The 20,019-nt window shown below is 37.4% G+C and overlaps 1 protein-coding gene across 1 annotated transcript in view; it reads left to right on the forward strand.

The window, feature by feature from the left end:
- PCGF6 (polycomb group ring finger 6) overlaps positions 1-18,768 on the forward strand; it is a 32,715-nt gene extending 13,947 nt beyond the window's left edge. Inside the window, exons 8-10 of the mRNA XM_028098953.1 lie at positions 2,219-2,317; positions 9,250-9,336; positions 17,562-18,768. Of these exons, the coding sequence (XP_027954754.1) occupies positions 2,219-2,317; positions 9,250-9,336; positions 17,562-17,618 (243 nt within the window). The 3' untranslated portion in view covers positions 17,619-18,768. The remainder of the gene's footprint in view (positions 1-2,218; positions 2,318-9,249; positions 9,337-17,561) is intronic.
- The last annotated feature ends 1,251 nt before the right edge of the window (positions 18,769-20,019 follow it).

Below are 20,019 nucleotides of genomic sequence, written 5' to 3' on the forward strand. Positions count from 1 at the left end.
AATTGACCTTTTGTGTTACAGATGGCAGGGAAGACTGCTGTGTTTAATTTCAAAAAAGTGTAATTCTGTGGATTTCTTTTTTCCTATTTATTTGCAGATGGTAGGTGGCTATTAGATGTAGCAGAAAAAATGAATTGACTGTGTAGGTAAGAACTGGTTTTTGAGCTTTAAATGAAAAAACAAAACAACCAAAAACAAATTGTTTTCTTAAAAACTGGATGTGAATTATATGGGGGGAAATCCAGTTAACTTGTGAACCTGGGGCATGAGGACTAGGGTTAGCCACCCTAGCTTTGAAAGCCAAGACCAGTTTTTTTCTTTCAGGTGTTGGCACATGTCCTAATTCTGTTCCGGATGATCTAAACAGTACAGTATTTATAACTTTAGCTAAGTTGGATTAATTTTAATGAACACCTGGGGTAAGGTGCTCACCAAGAATTTAGAAATAAGGGAGATTGGACTGTCCTCTGCTGGCATACCTGGGGTAAGCCCAGGAAATTCACCTTCAGAAATGCACTGGTTGCCAGACAGGCATAGCTAGATGATTCAGAATAGCAGCTTCTTAAGGCACTTAACAGGATTCTCATGCTCGTCAGTCATTGCCCCCTACGGTGAGGTATTTTCTTATGGTCTGTACCTGTGGGATGGCTGTACCTCCTCCTCAGTGAGACTGCCTTAGTTTTGTGAGATGAATCCTGTACCTACCTTAAAAGAACATGAAACTTTGCCATTTTTGTCTAGGTTATATCAGTATCCCATGGTGACTATTAGGCCCTCTATAAGAGTCCAGTTCTTTCACATTAAGAGTAAAATGGTCACAATACGCCAGTAGTAACTATGTGCCAGGAATTAATAGGTATCCACGTGCATTAACTCACTTTCCTCTTGATAAACCTATGAGGTGTAATAGGTGCTGTTATCTCTTTTACAAATGGGGACGGAAAGGTTCAGCAACTTGCCTAAAGACTTATAGCTAGAAAATGGCAGAACCCCAAGACCTATAGCCAAGCAGTCTGTTTCTGGAGTACCTGCACTTAACACTTAGGCTACCTGCTCCACTGTGGTAATAAGAGAGAGCTTTATTGTAAGGAAAGATCTTAAGAGAACAAACTACAGGTAGGAAAGCTGAGCACTGTTACATGGAACAAGTCTAGGTCCTCTGGTAGTCATTCTGGGCTCCCTCTCAGGGTTGAAAAACACTGCTCATGTTTTCCTAAAAGGTACCCTTTTAGTTCTGATTACCTCAGCTTTTCATTTGTCTTAGAGAGTAGCCTCCTTAAAATTGCCTCAGAGACAAGAGTAGCTGGCTAAGTGTTAGTTTCTGCTTTAAAACCCCGAGGCCTCTCCACCTACCACCTTCGACCATTGGATCAGATTCCAGCCATATTTGTCTGGATGTTAATCTTTTTATTTTTCTACTTAAAAAGGAAAACCCTTTATTATGGAAAATTTTGCACTCATACAAAAGTAGATAGAGTAGTAAAATGAATGCCTGTGTACACAACTCAGCTTCAGTAATTATAAACTGATGGCCAATCTCATTTCATCTATATCTTCACCACTTCTCATAATTTTAAAGCAAATCCCAGACTATGTATCATTTTTATCAGTAAATAATTAAATTTATTTCTAAAAGATAAGGACTTTTTACAAATATAATAATGATACTACAGTTTTAAAAATGAATGGTAATTCCTTAATCAAATAGCACATGCTATTTAAATTTCCTAGATTATCTCATGAAAATTGTTCTATAGGTTTGTTTAAATCAGGACCCAAATAAGATCCATACATTGTAATTGGTTAACATATCTCTTATTTATATTCCTTACATCTCTTTTAGTTTAGAAGTTCATCCTCCATCTTGTTCTTTTTTTTTTCCTTGCAGTTTTTTTGTTGAAGAAACTAGATTGTTTTAGACATAATTTAGTCTTAGGTATTCTTTCTCTGTCAATAAATTTTACTCTAAGTTTTATTTTTGGTGAGGTATTAAAATAAACCAGTAAGCCTTTCTATTAAAAAGTTATTGATGTGCTTTTCAGAGAGGGGAAGCTAAGCAAAAATTCTTTTTCTTTTCCTTGATAGGTAAATTAGCTCAAATTTCATAGTAGTTTTTCTCATAAATCTGTTGAACATCTTTGCTGTAAAATTTGCTTTTTGACTTACATGTTTTATGCATATTTGTTCTGAAAATATTTATTTGTGTTTGTTTATGTAGCCCTTGGAGAAGAAGTTTGTCCGAGTTTCAGGAGAAGCAACTATTGGGCATGTAGAAAAATTCCTCAGAAGAAAAATGGGTCTTGATCCAGCTTGTCAGGTAGAGTACATGTGTGTAAAAGGACAGATGAAGTTGTGAGATCACCTTTAGTATTTTGAAGAACTGTCTCCGGATTTTATGCCGTGGCTTTTGTTTTATGATATGTAGATATTGTAAATGTTCATTAAATATTGGTACACAGTGATTCCAGCCCCACTTGAATCACATTTGACTTACTGTCTGCTTCTCGCTGCTACTGATGACCACCAAGTGTCAGAGAAGAGCTGAAGATATATGAGCCTCAGTTCCTCTCTTTGGTTTTAAAAATGAATGGTAATTCCTTAATCAAATAGGCATGTGCTATTTAAATTTCCTAGTAGCGTAGCCTAGTAGCATAACAAATTATCTCTCATCCATCCACTTCTCTTCAGAGGACATCTTTGCATTTATAACAAGCTGGCTCCAAGACACCTAGAAAAGTGAAATAGCTATCTAGCAGGAGCCCTGTTTGTTTTTGTTTTTTTTTTAAGATTTTATTTATTTATTTGACAGAGACAGCGAGAGAGGGAACACAAGCAGGGGAGTGGGAGAGGGAGAAGCAGGCTCCCCGCTGAGCAGGGAGCCTGATGTGGGGCTTGATCCCAGGACCCTGGGATCATGCCCTGAGCTGAAGGCAGACGCTTAATGACTGAGCCACCCAGGTGCCCCACCCTATTTGGTTTTTGAGCATTGGAAAATATCTCCCATTCTAGCTGTGTAATTTGTTCTTTTTATAAGGTGGAAACTCAAACCTCATGTATATGAACGTAACTTAGAATGTGAGCCAGTAACAATGCACATCTATATAGTTTTCCTTTTTTATTACTTAAATTTTTTTTTTTTTTTAAGATTTATTTATTTGAGAGAGCGAGAATGGGAGAGAGAGCACATGAGAGGGGAGAGGGTCAGAGGGAGAAGCAGGCTCCTCGCCGAGCAGGGAGCCCGATGCAGGACTCGATCCCGGGACTCCAGGATCATGACCTGAGCCGAAGGCAGTCGCTTAACCAACTGAGCCACCCAGGCGCCCTATTACTTAAATTTTAAAGGGGTTTTTGTTATTCTCTATCATGTGTAAAATTTCATAAAATAATTTTTATTTAAAACACCTATTTGCTGTTAATTAAACTAACTGATATTTTAAAGCTGGCTGAAAGTTGGGTAGTGTTTTTAGTAGTGGTATTTGTAGGTACTAAATAAATGTCTAATCCAGAGAAATGTAACTTCTCTTACTGAGTTTGACATAATGCTGGCTGTATCTCATGACAACTAAAAACTGGAATGACTTACCTGTAACTTCGTAGCCATAGCTTACTTGAGGTTATTCTTCCTCTTTTGGTTAGAAATAAGTAGCTGCTTAGAGACCTCTGGACAAAGAATTGTGAGTGATCCCATAACAGTCTGTTATTTCTAAAAACAAGTCAGAAGACTTGCACCTGATTATATAGAATAACTAAGAAGTGCCACCCAAGAGGGCTTTCTTAGGATATAGATTATTTCCTCTGTGGCTAGATACTGATCAGAACACAATTAGCATTTATAAGTTTTACATTGGTGTTTTAAGAAATGTGGTTGTGGGGCACCTGGGTGGCTTAGTCAGTTGAGTGTCTGACTCTTGATTTTGGCCCAGGTCACGATCTCAGGGTTGTGAAATGGAGCCCCACATCGGGCTCCCTGCTCAGCAGGGATCCTGCTTCTCCCTCTGCCTGCCACTCCCCCTGCTTGCGTGCACGCTCCCTCTCTCTCTCTGTCAAATAAATAAATAAATAAATAAATAAATAAATAAATAAATAAATAAATAAATAAAATCTTTAAAAAAGATTCTCTCTCCCTCTCCTGCCCTTCCCCTCCCCCCCTCTCTAAATAAAAGAAAAAGAGGGCACCTGGGTGGCTCAGTCAGTGAAGTGTTTGCCTTCGGCTCGGGTCTCAGATCATGATCCGGGTCCTGGGATCAAGCCCCGCAGGGAGCCTGCTTCTCCCTCTCCCACTTCCCCTGCTTGTGTTCCCTTTCTCACTGTGTCTCTCTCTGTCAAATAAATAAATAAATAAATCTTTAAAAAAAATAAACATTTAAAAAAAGAAGAAAAAGAAATGTGGTTGCCAAATTGGCTTTACTGTGTAAAAATGTGGGGTTTTTTTTTTCATGTCATAGAATTCAAGGCTTTTAGCATTTTGAAATAAAATTATATAAAATCTGTTTTAACATTTAATTTTCTCTGTCAGTTCTTGGTTCTCTAGGTAAATATTTCTTTCCTATTCAGGTAATATATAGCTGGTAACACTCAAATTACTATTTCACCAAAGTATTGAAATAATGGAACAGAGAATTATCAAGTATGCAGATATTGTGACTAAAATTGTTTAGACCTTCTAAATCCAAGAGAGAATAAACAAGAGTTACTTCCAATATGAGCAGAACATTGAACTAGTTAACCGTTAATCAAAATAAAATGCTTGGCCAGCCCAGTCACTTGAGCCTGCTACGCTGACCTTCTTTAAACTAGTTAATCCCAAGTAAGGAAATGTGTGCTTTGTTTACAGATATGTGACCTTCATTTATGGTTATTGACTAGCAGGAATGGATGAGACTACAGGACTGTTAAATGCTAAACTACCTTTTAAAGTTAACTTGTGGCATTTCAAAATAAAAAAGGAAGACAATTCTGAAAGATAATAAAATATAGATCGTGTATTCTTAAGAAATTTAAGTTAATTCAAAATTAGAAATCAATAATTGTCTGAATAGATTGCATCACCTAGAGACCTCAGTGCCTCTGGATTCATGGTTGAGTTAGTGGTGTTTTGAACTAGTTTATGCCTTATTTTTATTTTGTTTTTTCTTGTGTTCCTTTGTACATTGTTTTGTCTTAGATCTTACTTTGCTTTTATGAAATGAGACTTAGAAAATAAACATCATATTGATCACTAAAAAATCTTTATATAAAAGAAGTGATACTAGATTTTGTTGTTAATCCTACCATAATTAATTCTATCTTAAAAGATAGGTTATATTTATTATTATTTACTTAGTATGTGACTTTAACCTTACTATTAAATTGTTTCCAAATCAATTTTTGAACAGACTCTAATGTATCATATTGTATATCCCTACCATTTACTTATTACCTTTTGATATTAAATTGAGCATCTGTGTACTTAGCCGTAAGAGTACCACCCAGGGACTCGGTTGTGTGGGAAAGATATACAGTACAACAACGGAATGACAGTAGGATGTGGTGAGTGCAACAAGAGCACAAGAATGAATGATTTAACTCTGCAGGAGTTAAAGAATGGACTTGAAGAGTATCGGATAGGAATTTACCAGACAAAAAAGAACTTTCTATCAAAGAAAAGAACAAGTGTGGCACTAGCTCATACAGTGAAAAATCCTATCTTGGAATCTGTAGTGTGATCTTGCTTGTAAAAAAAAATTACAGGTTTTAAAAATAAAAAAATAAAAAGACACAGGTTTTTCTTGCCTTAAGACTACCCTCACATTCTGATTTCTGCTCTGAGATTATAGTTATCCTTTCTATCTGAGACTTAATACTACAGAGTGTAGAAAGATTGTACAGAAAAAGAGTTAATAAAGCCAGCTTGAGGCTTCTGTCTTTAGAAGGGCCTGCTTACAAGGTTAGCCCTTGCCTCGCATCTAGGAACTTGGCCCGCAAAAAGTTTCCTACAATAATAGGAAAAGTCCCCTAACTGATAAGGGTGTTACACTGTGCCTAGACTGTACAAACAGTGGGTCTGTGATGAATACCAGCTTTCCTTCTGGGAGTCTGGAATTTACTAGTTGATAGACAGAGAATGCCAACATGAACAGCCCTCAGTAAAAATCTGTACTCCAGGCTTCAAATAGGCTTCCCTGGGTAGAAATATTGTACAAGTTGGCCGCATTGACAGTGCTAGGAAAAGGAATACTGTGGGTATATCTTTTCCTAAACTGAGGTTTGAGGGGTGTGCATAGGAAGCTTGTACATGAATTTGTCCAGACTTCACCTACATCTTTGCCTTACTGATCTGGCCATGTATCCTTGCTGTTTTGTGAGTCCATCTAGCAAATTACCAAAAATATGGGTCATGTTTGTGGGAACTTCAGAGATCTGACTGTTTGAATGTGGTAATTTATGAAATATTTACAGTCAGGTGACTTTTAAAAATCAGTATGTAAAACTGGAAGCAATTTAAATGTGTATCAAGGGAATGGGTATATAAAGTATGATATATTCATATAATGTAACACTGTGTAGCTATTTTTTTTTAAAGATTTTATTTATTTATTTGAGAGAGAAAGAGAGTACAAGCCAGGAGGCAAGGCAGAGGGAGAAGCAAACTCCCCACTGAGCAGGGAACCTGGGATCATGACCTGAGCCAAAGGCAGATGGCTTAACTGACTGAGCCACCTATGTGCCCCCACTATGTAGCTATTAAAAAGAGAGCTAACTATGTACTTCAAAGATGACCATGGTATATTAAGGTTTTTTTGTTTTGTTTTTTTAAATAAGTTGTAGAACAATTTATGTGGTATAATCCCATTTTTAAAAATCGAAACAAAAAACCTACATGGACACATAGCATCTAGGGCCATACACATCAAAATGTGGGTAACTGGCCAACTTCTGGGGGTTAAGATTAAGTTGAAAAATAGAGTAACCAGGGGTGCCTGGGTGACTCAGTCGTAAGCTTCTGCCTTCGGCTCAGGTCATGATCCCAGGGTCCTGGGATCTAGCCCCGCATCGGGCTCCCTGCTCCGCGGGAAGCCTGCTTCTCCCTCTCCCACTCCGCCCTGCTTGTGTTCCCTCTCTAGCTGTGTCTCTGTCAAATAAATAAATAAAATCTTAAAAAAAAATAGTAACTAAACCATAAATGTGTATCATGTGGTGAAGCTCATGAAGAGTGATGGTCCCTGGATTGCTGAATACTAAATCAAAACATAGTAATGGTTTCCAAATTCTTTAATTTTTCACGGACCTAAGTTCTGTGCTCAAGCTACACTATCATTGCTTTTAAGTCATTTTGCAAACAAGTATTGCTCTGCCAATTTTGAAACTAGTAAGTGTGAAACACAAGTTGGTACTAATTGGAATTTATGAATTATGATATAGCATGGGTGTTGACAGACTGTGACCCATGGGTCAAATCTAGCCTGCCATCTGTTTTTATAAATAAAATTTCATTGAACACAGGCATACTAAGGCTGTTTTCATGCTATAGTGGCAGATCGAGTAGATATGACAGAGATCCTATGGCCTACAGAGCCAAAATATTTATTATCTAGCCTTTTATAGAAAATGTTTGCCAACCCCTGACACGCACTTGGGCTTTAGAGAAAGATAGACCTGGGTTTAGATCTGGACTTTGCTAGTTACTAGCTTTGTGACCTTAGGAAAGTTAAATGTCTTTACCTCTTAAGTATTCCTGTCTGTAAAGTGGGAATTATAATACCTAGCTCATAAGAATGAAGATTAGGTGAGATCACATATATCAAATATGTAGTATATAACATATGGTATACATAGTAGCTTCTCAGTGAAATGCAATTGCTTTCACTATTCTTCCCCATCCCTGCTTAAGGTTTTAGGAAGATTAACATGTTGGCAGTGTGTGGGATTTTTAGAGTAAACAGAATTTGAAAGTAGGAAATCTGGTTAGGAGGTGGTGTGGTTTCTGCTTTAACCCTCGGGGCAGCGGCTGAAAGGATGACATGAACTCTAAGAAGTATTATGATAAAGCACCATAAGACTTGGTAACTGATTGCATGTAAGAAGAAAGGGAAAGGAGAAATAAGAGTCAGGCGATATTCTATTCTGGGTTAGAGGACAAGGAGAAATGTCATGCCATAAACTAAAAAGGGACATTAGGAGATCTAGCCAATGAAAGGATAATAAGATGTCAAGGACCTGACCCCATTTTAAGGCAATAGGAAACGAGCACTCATTGCAAGACAAAGAAAGATTGAAGATTTGCATTTTTGTCTTAGGAAATAAGTATACCGGAATCTTATTACCATATAGTATATAACTATACAACATCACTATTTCTAGAGCGTCCAGTGTAAAAGTAGATTTATCTTAGAGCTTTGATATTACTAAAGGACTAAAACGATCCTAAGATGTTTCATCCATAAAATAGTTCCCTTAAGGGGGGTGGGGGGATGGGTTAGCATGGTGGTGGGTATTAAGGGGGGCACGTTCTGCGTGGAGCACTGGGTGTTATGCAGAAACAATGAATCATGGAACACTACATCAAGAACTAATAATGTAATGTATGGTGATTAACATAACAAAAAATTTTAAAAAAAAGAAAAAAATAGTTCCCTTAGCGTGTACTTTAAGGGTTAGACTCTCCATTGTTGGAAAATGAGATATTCCTTATAAGAGAATTACTCAAAATAACTAGAGATTACCTTTTTAAGTATTATATTTCTTTTTAATCATTTTATCATGAACTTTAAAAAAATGTACCTTCCTGTGCTGAATATATCAAATGTGATTTTACTTGTTCTCAGCAATTCAAGGAAATCATTTTGAGTATCTGCTATACTATGCTGTTGTCCTGCAATGTCTTCTAATGCTCCTTCCACTTTATTTCTGTAGCAGGTTTCTAAAATCTGTCTTGAGAGTGTTTTATCAGTCTAAAATAAAATAGCAAAGTCTAGCCTGGAAATAATTACATTGGTTTTTCCTAATTTTTTCATATGGTTTTTTTTTTTTAAGATTTTATTTATTTATTTGAGAGAGAGAGAATGAGAGATAGAAAGCACAAGAGGGAAGAGGGTCAGAGGGAGAAAGCAGACTCCCTGCTAAGCAGGAAGCCCGATGTGGGACTCGATCCCGGGACTCCAGGATCATGACCTGAGCCGAAGGCAGTTGCCTAACCAACTGAGCCACCCAGGCGCCCCCATATGGTTTTTTGAAGCAAGAAAGCAATTTGATACTCTTATTTGCCCATAGGTAGATATCATCTGTGGTGATCACTTGTTGGAGCAGTATCAAACTCTAAGGGAAATTCGACGTGCTATTGGTGATGCAGCAATGCAGGTAAGTCTTAGAGTTTATCATGCTTATGCCTGACAGGGAAGTTATTTAATGAAAGAAATGTTATCAGTATTACTTGGACTATAAATAGTAAAGTTAATATTTATCAAATGCTTCTTCTGTGTCAGGCACTTTTCTAAACAGTTTATATGGTTTAGCTCTTTTATTCCTCATATTTCTATCTTTTTGTGTGGACATATTTTTATCTCTCTTTGGTGTACATCTAGGAGTGGGAATCACTGGGTCATATGGTAACTCTGTGTTTAACCTTTCGAGGAACTATTAAGACTGTTTCCAAAACAACATCACCATTTTATAATCCCACCAGCAGTGTATATGGGTTCCAATTTCCCTAGATCCTTGCCAACACTTACTATTTTTTTTTTTATTAAAGTCATCCTATTGGGTGTGCAGTGGTGTCTCATTGTGGTTTTGATTTCATTTCCCTGATGACTAATCCTGTTGAGGATCTTTTCATGTGTTTATTGGCCATTTGTGTATCTTCTTTGGAGAAATTTCAATTTAGATCCTTTGCCCATTTTTAAAAATTGTAGTTTTTGTCTTTTTATATTAAGTTGTAAGAGTTCTTCATATATCCTAAATACTAGTCCATCACTATCAGATACATGATTTGTAAAAATTTTCTCCCATTCAGTGGGTTGTCTTTTCATTTCCATTGTGGTGACCTTTGAAACAAAAGTTTTTAATTAGAATGAAGTCCATTTTATCTATTTTTCCTTTTCCTTCTGTGTTTGGTGTCATATCTAAGAAACCATTGCCTAATCCAAGATCATAAATATTTACACCTATGTTTACCATAGATTAATTTTTATTCTAGAATGTCAAATAAGTGGAATCATAGAACATGTACTCTTTTGTGTCTGGCATCTTTCATTCAGCATATATTTTGAAACTTATCCATGTGGTTGCATGTAGCCATAATTTGTTCCTTTTAATTGCTGCATAGTATTTCAATGTATAATATGCCATATTTTATCATTTTCCTATTTGTGGACATATGGGCTATTTCCAGTTTTTGGCTAATACAAATGAAGTAGCTATAAGCAGTCTTATACAAGTATATTTTTTCCTTTTCTTCCTCCTCCTTGTATACTTCTTTAACTAGCTTTTTTAAGAACATATGTTTTCACTTATTTTGGACAAATAACTAGGAGTGGAATTGCTGGATCATAGGAAAGGTATATGTTTTGTTTGATAGGAAACAAAGAACTGGTAATTTTTTTTAAAGATTTTATTTATTTATTTGAGAGAGAGAGAGCATGAGGGGGAGAGGGTTAGAGGGAGACTCAGATGCCCCGCTGAGCAGGAAGCCCGATGTGGGACTTGATCCTGGGAATCCAGGATCATGACCTGAGTCGAAGGCAGTTGCTTAACCAATTGAGCCACCCAGGTGCCCCAGAATTGATATATTTTGATGTGATTTTTGTGACTGTGCTTTACCACCAACCTATGAAGAACTATTGCTGAAATTTCTGTAGCCTTAATGACTGGTCTATTGTGGAGAATTTTTTTTTTAAAGATTTTATTTGTTTATTTGAGAGAGAGAGAGAGTATGAGAAGGGGGAGCATCAGAGGGAGAAGCAGACTCCCACTGAGCAGGGAGCCTGATGCGGGACTCGATCCCGGGACTTCAGGATCATGACTTGAGCCAAAGGCAGTTGCTTAACCAATTGAGCCACCCAGGCGCCCCTATTGTGGAGAATTTTATTTAATTTTTTTGCTTGGTTTTCTTTTTACTAATTTGCTACAGATTTCCTCGCACCCACCACTCAGATTTAGTGAGTGATAACACTTTGCTCTTTCAGGTAGAAAGATGTAAAATTTTTATCATTTTATTTTATTTTCTTATGTTTTTTTAAATTCTTTATTTATTTGACAGAGAGAGAACGAGCATGTGCACAAGCAGGGAGAGTGCCAGTGGGAGAAGCAGGCTCCCCGCTGAGCAGGGAGCCCAATGCGGGGCTCGATCCCAGAACTCCAGGATCATGACCTGAGCTGAAGGCAGACGCCTAACCAACTGAGCCTCTCAGGCGCCCCTATTTTATTTTGTTTTTTATAGATTTTATTTATCTATTTGTTTAGAGAGAGAGAGAGAGAGAGAGAACACACGGGTGCAAGGGGGGAGGGAGAGCATCTCAAGCTGACTCTGCTGGCACAGAGCCCGATGCAGGGCTCGATCTCACAACCCTGAGATCACAACCTGAGCTGAAATCAAGGGGCGGACACTGAACCGACTGAGCCACCCAGATATCCCAAAAATTTTTATCATTTTAAAAAGAGATTTGAAACAAGGCAAAGTGTTAATACTCAATAAAACTGAGTACTGGTTATAAAGGTGTTATATTAATCTTTGTACTTTGAAGAATTTTTAAACCTTCAGAAAAGTCATAGGAATAGTACAATGAACATCCATACATGCTTTACCCTGGATTCGCCAGTTTTAACATTTAGGATTCCATCTGGCAAACAGAACCAATATGATCGTTAGGGAATAAGGGATTGTATCTTAAAACGTTTGTTAGGGGCTGGTGAAGAAGTGTTTGGAAAGATATTGCCTTTGGATCAGTAGTCATTGTAAATCAGTGGGGCAGCACTTGGAAGAAAAGACAGACATAAAGTGGGGAATAGTGAGAATAAACTGGCACCTGTAAGGAGAAACTGGAATGTGTGTCTCATCATTTCCATCTTCAGTGACATGGGTGATCTGTAGATAAAGCTGGTGGTCTTTGGCCCAAAATTCAGAGAGGCCGGAAGGTGGAGCTCTTGTGGGAGCAGGAGGAGTTAGTTGCAGGCCTGGCCGTACGTGTACCTACAGTGCAAGCCAGTGTGCCAGCAGCAACGTGTGTAAGTTGGGCGGGCATCTGGCGCCCTGTAATGACCTGAGCATAATGGCTTCTGCCTCCTTCCACTTTGCAAGTGTGGTACAAGTCTCTACTGGTTAACTCAAAAGGGAAGGGAATTCTGGGAAACACAGTTCCAGTTCGGCTAAGTTGACCTACCAAAATGCAAAAGAACCAGTGAAAATGAAAAAGACTCAGAGTTAAGTGTTGGTGTGGATGTGGAGTGACTAGAATTTATATACATTGGTAGTGGGAGTGTGAATTGATTTGATCACTTTGGAATTCTGCTGGTAGTATCTACTAAAGCCATGTAGATACACCCCACTCCCCCAGCAATTCCATTCCTGAGTATAGATCTAATAGAAATGAATATTATGTCCATCACAAGGCATGTACAAGATAGTTTATAATAGCTTTATTCATGATAGCCACAAACTGGAAGCAACCCAGAATAAGCACAAAATTGTGGCATATACATACAATTAAATACAACTACCGTATGCAGCAATGTGGATGAATCACATAGACATAATAGTGGGCGAAAGAATATACAGTTGATAATCATTATTCATGGATTCCATATTTGTAGATTTGCTTACTTACTAATGTTTTATTGTAACCCCCAAATTAATACTCATAGCCATTTCATGGCCATTCACAGTTTTTCATAACTTTTTTTTAATGGTATTTGAATTTTTTAAAGAAATCACAAGTTTTGTAATTTTGCTAATAAAACTTATATGTAATTGAGGATTGGAAAGATGCTCCAAGACTGATTGTTCTTTGTTGCGATATTACAGGTTGTAATTATCCTTCAGTTACATAGGTACACTACAATTGTGATAATAGTTTGTCAGAGTAGCAAAAGTAATGAGCAATACAATGATTAGGGACCATTAGTTTTTTAAATGGCTGTCATTATTAACTTGAATTTTATGTGTGATTTACAAAGAAGAGGACTTGGTTACCTTTCTGTTTCTTTGAAAAAGTAACTGGCTTTTTCTTGATCAACAGTTCTCTTATTTCCAAAAAGAACATGAAGATGCATGAAATGTAATTATTTTTGCATTATAGCCAGCTTAGTGAGAGAGTGAAAAGGTTTTAGGACTTAGTGAAAAAAAGTCTTGAAGTTATTTGGGTTGGAAAGTGAAAAGAAAAAGGGAAATCTATAGATCAGCCTGCCAGGCTAATTGAGGAACAACACATATATGATGTGGAATCTCAGAAAAAGATAGTACTACTGATAATTAACATTTCTTGAGCCCTTACTGAATGCTACTGTATTCTAGGTGCAAAAGAACATGTGTTATCTTTTTTTTTTTAAAGATTTTATTTAAGTAATTTCTACACCCAATGTGGGGCTCAAACTTAACTACCCCAAGATCAAGAGTCACATGCTCCACCAGCTGAGCCAGTCAGGCACCCCAAAACGTGTGTCATCTTGTGTAAGCCTCACAACAACCTTAAGAGATAACAATTATTATCTCCTTTTTTCTTTTTATTTATTTTTTTAAGATTTATTTATTTGAGAGAGTGAGAGAGCTTGAGCATGTGCAAGCGGCCGGGGGGGGGGGCGCAGGGGGGAGGGGGGGAAGCAGACTCTCCATTGAGCCTGGAGCCTGACACAGGGCTTGATCACATGACCCCAAGATCATGACTCAGGCAGAAACCAAGAACCAGACACTCAACCAACTGAGCCACCCAGGCACCCCTCCTTTTTTCTGTTTTAAAATACTATTTTGAGATAATTTAAGACTTAGAGACAAATTACAAAAATAGTACTGAAAGCTCCTATGTAGATATCACCAGCATCCTTTAATATTAACATTTTGCGTGACCATGCTACAATCATCAAAACTAAGAAACTGACATTGTTACAGTACTAATAATGAAACTGCAGACATTGGGTTTTGCCAATTTTCCCACTATTGTCCTTTCTCTGTCCTAGGATCTACATTGTATTTCATTGTCATGTCTCCTTGTCTTCTTTGAGTTTTCCAGTCCTTCCCTGTTTTCATGACTGATACTTTTGAAGAGTATTGGTGATAAACTGTCCCTTGTTTGGGTTTGTCAGGTGTTTTCTCATGACTAGATTAAGGTTATACATTTTTCTTACAAGTGATGTGCCCTTCTTAGAGTAGCATCAGGAGATATTTAATACTGATAGGTCTTTCTCTTTATAATTAATAATATCTTGGGGCACCTAGGTGGCTCAGTTGTTAAGCGTCTGCCTTCGGCTCAGGTCATGATCCCAGGGTCCTGGGATTGAGCCCTGCATCAGGCTCCCTGCTTGGCAGGAAGCCTGCTTCTCCCTCTCCCACTCCCTCTGCTTGTGTTCCTGCTCTTGCTATCTCTCTCTGTCAAATAAATAAGTAAAATCTTTAAAAAAATATCTTGGGGGGGGGATACTTTGAAACTATGCAGGTAGCCTGTTTCTCCTCAAATGTTGCCCTCTATTCTAACACCCAATAGTGGATCTTATATTTTAGAAAACTGGCATACAGAGGTTAAGTAACTTGTCCAGGGTCACTTGGCTAGGTAGTGGTAGATTCAAGATTCAACTCTTGAAAAAATTGAACGTAAAGTTCAGGCTCTTGGGGGGCACTTGGTGGCTCAGTTGGTTAAGCGTCTGCCTTCGGCTCAGGTCATGAGCTTAGGGTCCTGGGACTGAGCCCCACATGGGGCTCCCTGCTCAGCTGGGAGCAGCTTCTCCCTCTCCCTCTGCCCCTCCCCCCTGCTTGTGCACTCCCTCTCTCTCAAATAAATAAATAAAATCTTTAGAAAAAAAAAAGTTCAGGCTCCTAACAGAAGGGTAGCCAAATACTTTTTCAGGTAATTATTTGATTTATTGTTAACATGTTTTTGGAAATAAAAATGATTGTCTTTTTAAAAATTAAACTTCCTTGAATAAAAATGTAAGAAACTAGGAGTAAAATACCCAAGTCAGTGGAGTGGGTAGAAAATATTATTTCAAAAAATATTTACAGACCACTATTCTAGACACATAGGGAGATTCAGACAGAGATGAGCAAGTCCCTGAACTTAAATAATCTGTGATACAATTAAAGTCCTCATTGGCAGCAATGTAAGTTTCATGGAGTCTCGGGACATCTTAGCTTTCAGTGGGAAAGCTAGGATGCTGGACTTGAGGGAGAGAATGGTAGGAGCTGAGATCTGGGCAGCTGGAGTAAAACCATGTGTAGGACTTTAGAGGCGATAGTATGAACTTTGGATTTTTGTTGAGTTAGGTAGGAAATGATTGGAAAGATGTAAGCCAAGGAGTGAAGTAACCTACTCTGACTTACATTTTGCAGACTCATTCTGGTTGGATAGTTTAAGAAGACCATGGATAAAAACATCTAAATATAAAATATAAATAATATTTATATGTATATCTATATAGAGAGTATAAATATAATAGATTTGAATTATTATCTCATTTCATAAAATGTGATTTTATACATGTATACATACATAAAGTTGTTTTGAGGTTTTAAAACAGCTTGTAAGCTACACTTTGAGTTTGATATCTCAGCATGTATATTGTTTTGCAAATGATGTTTTCATTTCTGAAACATAACCGTATGCAAAAAAGTTAACATTTTGTAAGATGTAATTTGTATTAATTTGTATTCTTCTAAGAACGTTGATAGACTCTTTCTGTTTATGTTGTAATACAAATTCATTTACTTTGATTAGGCTGATGAGTCTAGAATAGATCTGATGGTCCATGGGCTAATCATAGTATGAGATTATGTTTTATTTGGCTTATTCTGTGTTATAAATATTTTTGAGTTTAAATTCCTTTAGCTAGGCATCTGGTCTCTGGTTTACCAGTGGTCTCAACATTCCCTATGGACTCACATACCTAACTCACATATTCATCTATGTTATTTTCCTGGCCCTTGTGGGCATTTGAATCTGTGAACCCTTTTCTAGAATTCTGGTGAGTTTTTGCTGGAGTTGCTGGGAACAGGATCCAGATTGCAATGAGTTGTGTAGTGAATGAGAAATGAGGAAGTAGAGCCATGGAAAAGCTTAACAAAAAAGAAAGAGAGAGAGTAATAGCTAGAATGTGATTGGAAATGCAAGACATGCATGCCACCATTCCCTCTCTGTGTTGCTCAAAGTTGGCCCATTGCTCATGGCACACTTCCCTAATGAGTCTTAGTTTTTAGCTAGTTTTCTGGTTCACAGTAGATTAAAAATAGTATCTTAAGAAGGTGGATTGCTTGCTGGATGCAGACTTGGTGAGAACACAAAGGATTAAGATCTGATATCAAGAGAAGAGACAGAAACCCAAAAAAGCAGATGAAAAGATTCAGAAACACAGTATCTGAAGTCATTTACTATAGGGTTAGGTTGCCCAGTGACTGAAGACATCACTGTGTTACAGAACTGTGTAGTTACTATACATAATGATGACTCTAGGTATCAAAGTAAGGTTAGATGGATGCCTGGCTGGATTAGACAGTAGAGCATGCGACTCTCACTCTCAGGGCCTCAGGGTCTTGAGTTCAAGCCCCACACTGGTTGTGGAAGCCTACTTAAAAAATAATAAAACAAAGAAAGGTTGAATTGTGTTGTGAACACTTTTTTAAGATGGAGTTAAAATGCATGATAAACAGGTAAGGATTGCAAGGTTTTCTTAGAATAGTAATAAGCTGCATTTATGTGGAAATGAATGTATCATTTCTTACCTGATCCATGATGCTTTATGATAATTGAGTCTTTCTTCAGGGAAGCCTTATACTTGGGTTGTCTATTATTATTATTATTATTATTATTATTATTAACATATAATGTATTATTTGTTTCAGAGGTACTTGGGTTGTCTCTTAAGTAGTCTGTGCAGAAGGAAAGGTGTATCTCTTTTAGTTCTTTACAGATAACTGCTTAGCTGTAAACAACCCTGGCTAGTTATAGAGTTTCAGAATTACCTACTGAGGGCGCCTGGGTGGCTCAGTTGTTAAGCCTCTGCCTTTGCCTCAGGTCATGATCCCGGGTCCTGGGATCGAGTCCCACATCCGGCTCCCTGCTCAGCGGGAAGCCTACTTCTCCCTCTCCCACTCCCCGCGCTTGTGTTCCCTCTCTCGCTGTGTCTCTCTCTGTCAAATAAATAAATAAAATCTTAAAAAAAAAAAAAAGAATTACCTACTGAAAGTCATGAAAAAGGCACATTGACAGGGAATGTTTGGTGATGAGGTGAATATGAATAAGCAAGTTTATTTATCTTGGACCCTTTATTTCTTTAAATCAAAGAATTTCACATTAGTGTTGGACTATGAAAAATAAACCATATCTGACTTAATTGTTTACACTACTGGTTTTCAGATAACCCTAAAACACTTTTTTTTTTCTTTTCAGGATGGTCTGCTGGTCCTTCATTATGGTCTTGTAGTTTCTCCCTTAAAAATTACTTGAAGATTCTAGCAGCATTAGGAGGAGGGAAACAAAATAAGGAGGCTTCTGCAGGATTGCATTTCACCAAAGATTTCCACAAAACATGTAATTGCTACCACTTTGTGCTGTTTGAGACATAACTATCTATTTTCAGCACCAAGAGTCATAGCATTTATAAGTACAATTTGGAATGACAGAATGCATCTGTTTTACTAGAGACTATACGTAAAAAAAGCATCCATAGCTCAGGGGGAAATTTTCAAAGCATTAAATTTTTAAATTCTTTGTGATTTCAAATACTTTGACATTGATTTTGCTTCCTAATCTTTGAGGTAAATTGGTTACTGTTTTCTTCTTTGTTGAGCCATATTCCTTTCAAGTTGGTGGTTAGGATTCTGCTCTCTGGAATGGTGCCAGTTGGGCAGTCATCCTTTTGAACTGAAGACTCAAAGCCAGTCTTTGCTAAACTACAGAGTGTACCTCTCAGACAAAGACCAAAACTATTGACCAGTTTTGTATGTTGCCATCATATTTTGAACTTGTATCTTTCATTTGCCAGCAATACTACTACAGAGATGACATTTACTTCTAAAAGGGATGAATTATCATTCTGTGTGAAGAGACTCTCCTGCAGGGTTGATGGCCTGTACCATAAGCCTTCAGTGTGCTAAAGACTTCTTTAACAGATCTTACAACAAGGGGTGCCTCTTTGAAACATTATTTTTTTCTTTGAATGTTAATTTGATTAACATTCATTTTATTTGAGTACGTAGTTTGGTTGTCAATACCTTGTAATGCCACTGCTTCTGAAAGTAATAAAGAAACTTGAGTGAATTTGCAAGTTTACAGAATATTTATTCATTGTTTCCTCAGTAAGTCAATTTCATGTTCATTTTCCCATTACACTGTCACTGGGATAAAGCATACGGGTGTTTGAGTTCTCACATGCAAAGATTTCAGTTTTAAATGTTATTTTGCCTAAAATTAGCATTGTGATGCTTTCTAAAAAAATGTTTTATAGACCCTCTTTCACTAGAAAATTTCCAAGTCTGCATAGAAACAATTACAAATGAATAAGGTTTGGCAATTGTTTTGTAAAGAATTTGTGAATTGTGTATAAATCTCTTCTAACATTTAATAAAAATTTTTAATAAAAATTTATTTTAACATATTTTGAAATGTTCATATTTATTGTGGATTGAAACAAAAATGACCAAAATTCTCTAAGAGTTGAGGTATCCAAATTAAAGTTAAACTGCCATCAAATAGATATTTTATAAACATCTTTACTGATTTTACTAGATGCTGTTATTTGACAGTGGACAGAATAGCAGCCGTGGAATTCATTGCCTCTTAAATTTTTCTTATCCAAAGTACTTACTATTTTTATTCTTGTCCCACGTTAACATATCTGTGTCAGGGATCCCCAAGACTACCTTCAGGTTTAGTGGTTCACTAGAAGGACTCATTATACTTATAGCTTATTACAGTGAAAGAATACAGATTAAAATCAGCAAAGGGAAAAGACGTATACTGCAGAGTTGTCTTCTCCCCATGGAGACACAGGGACAGTGTTTAATTCTTTCAGCAATGATATGTGACATGTGTGAACTGTTGCCAACCAGGGAAGCTCACCTGAGCCTTAGTGTCCAGGGTTTTTAATGGGAATCAGTCACACAGTGTCCGTTTGATTGACTCAGCCATTTAGAGTCCAGCACCCACGCAGTGGTCAAACTGATACAGCATGTCCCAGGGCCCCAGGTATACAAAAATAGGCATTCTCCATAAGTCACATTGTTAGGATAAACTATCTGGTGTGGCCCGAGGTCTCAGGCATATAGACGGGTTGGGGCTCAGTAACATGGGAAAATACTTATTCTTTTAAAGTAGAATATTAGATGTAATTATTTGATAAATACTTCTGCAATGAACAAAAAACTTATCATTTGTTAGATATTGTGTGGACAAGATTAAAATTAAAGGGGTAGTTTGGTTCAAGGAACTCAGCCTATGGGTTGGTTACACACAGTTCTCAGAATCATAAGAAAAGGCAGATACTGGTAAATACTATAGGAGTCACAAAGAGGGGTGCCTGGGTGGCTCAGTTGGCTGAGCGTCTGCCTTCGGCTCAGGTCATGATTCCAGGGTCCTGGGGTCGAGCCCTCCCTGCTTCTGGGTTTGAGCCTGCTCAGCAGGGAGCCTGCTCCTCCCTCTCCCTCTGCTGCTCCCCCTGCTTGTGCTCTCTCTGTCAAATAAATAAATAAAATATTTTTTTTAAAAAGAGTCATGAAGAGCTCTACCCTTTCTTTTTTTTTTTTTTTGCTCCCCCCAGACTTGACCTCCAGGAATCCCAAAGAACTAAGTCATATATGGTTATTTGACCTATTGCTGCTACCAGGCATAAAGTAAATGAAGAATGCTG

This window comes from Eumetopias jubatus, unplaced genomic scaffold (assembly GCF_037043125.1).
Source record: "Eumetopias jubatus isolate StellerSeaLion01/CBP00866 unplaced genomic scaffold, mEumJub1_p1.0 scaffold_17, whole genome shotgun sequence".
NCBI classification, from domain to species: Eukaryota; Metazoa; Chordata; class Mammalia; order Carnivora; family Otariidae; genus Eumetopias; species Eumetopias jubatus.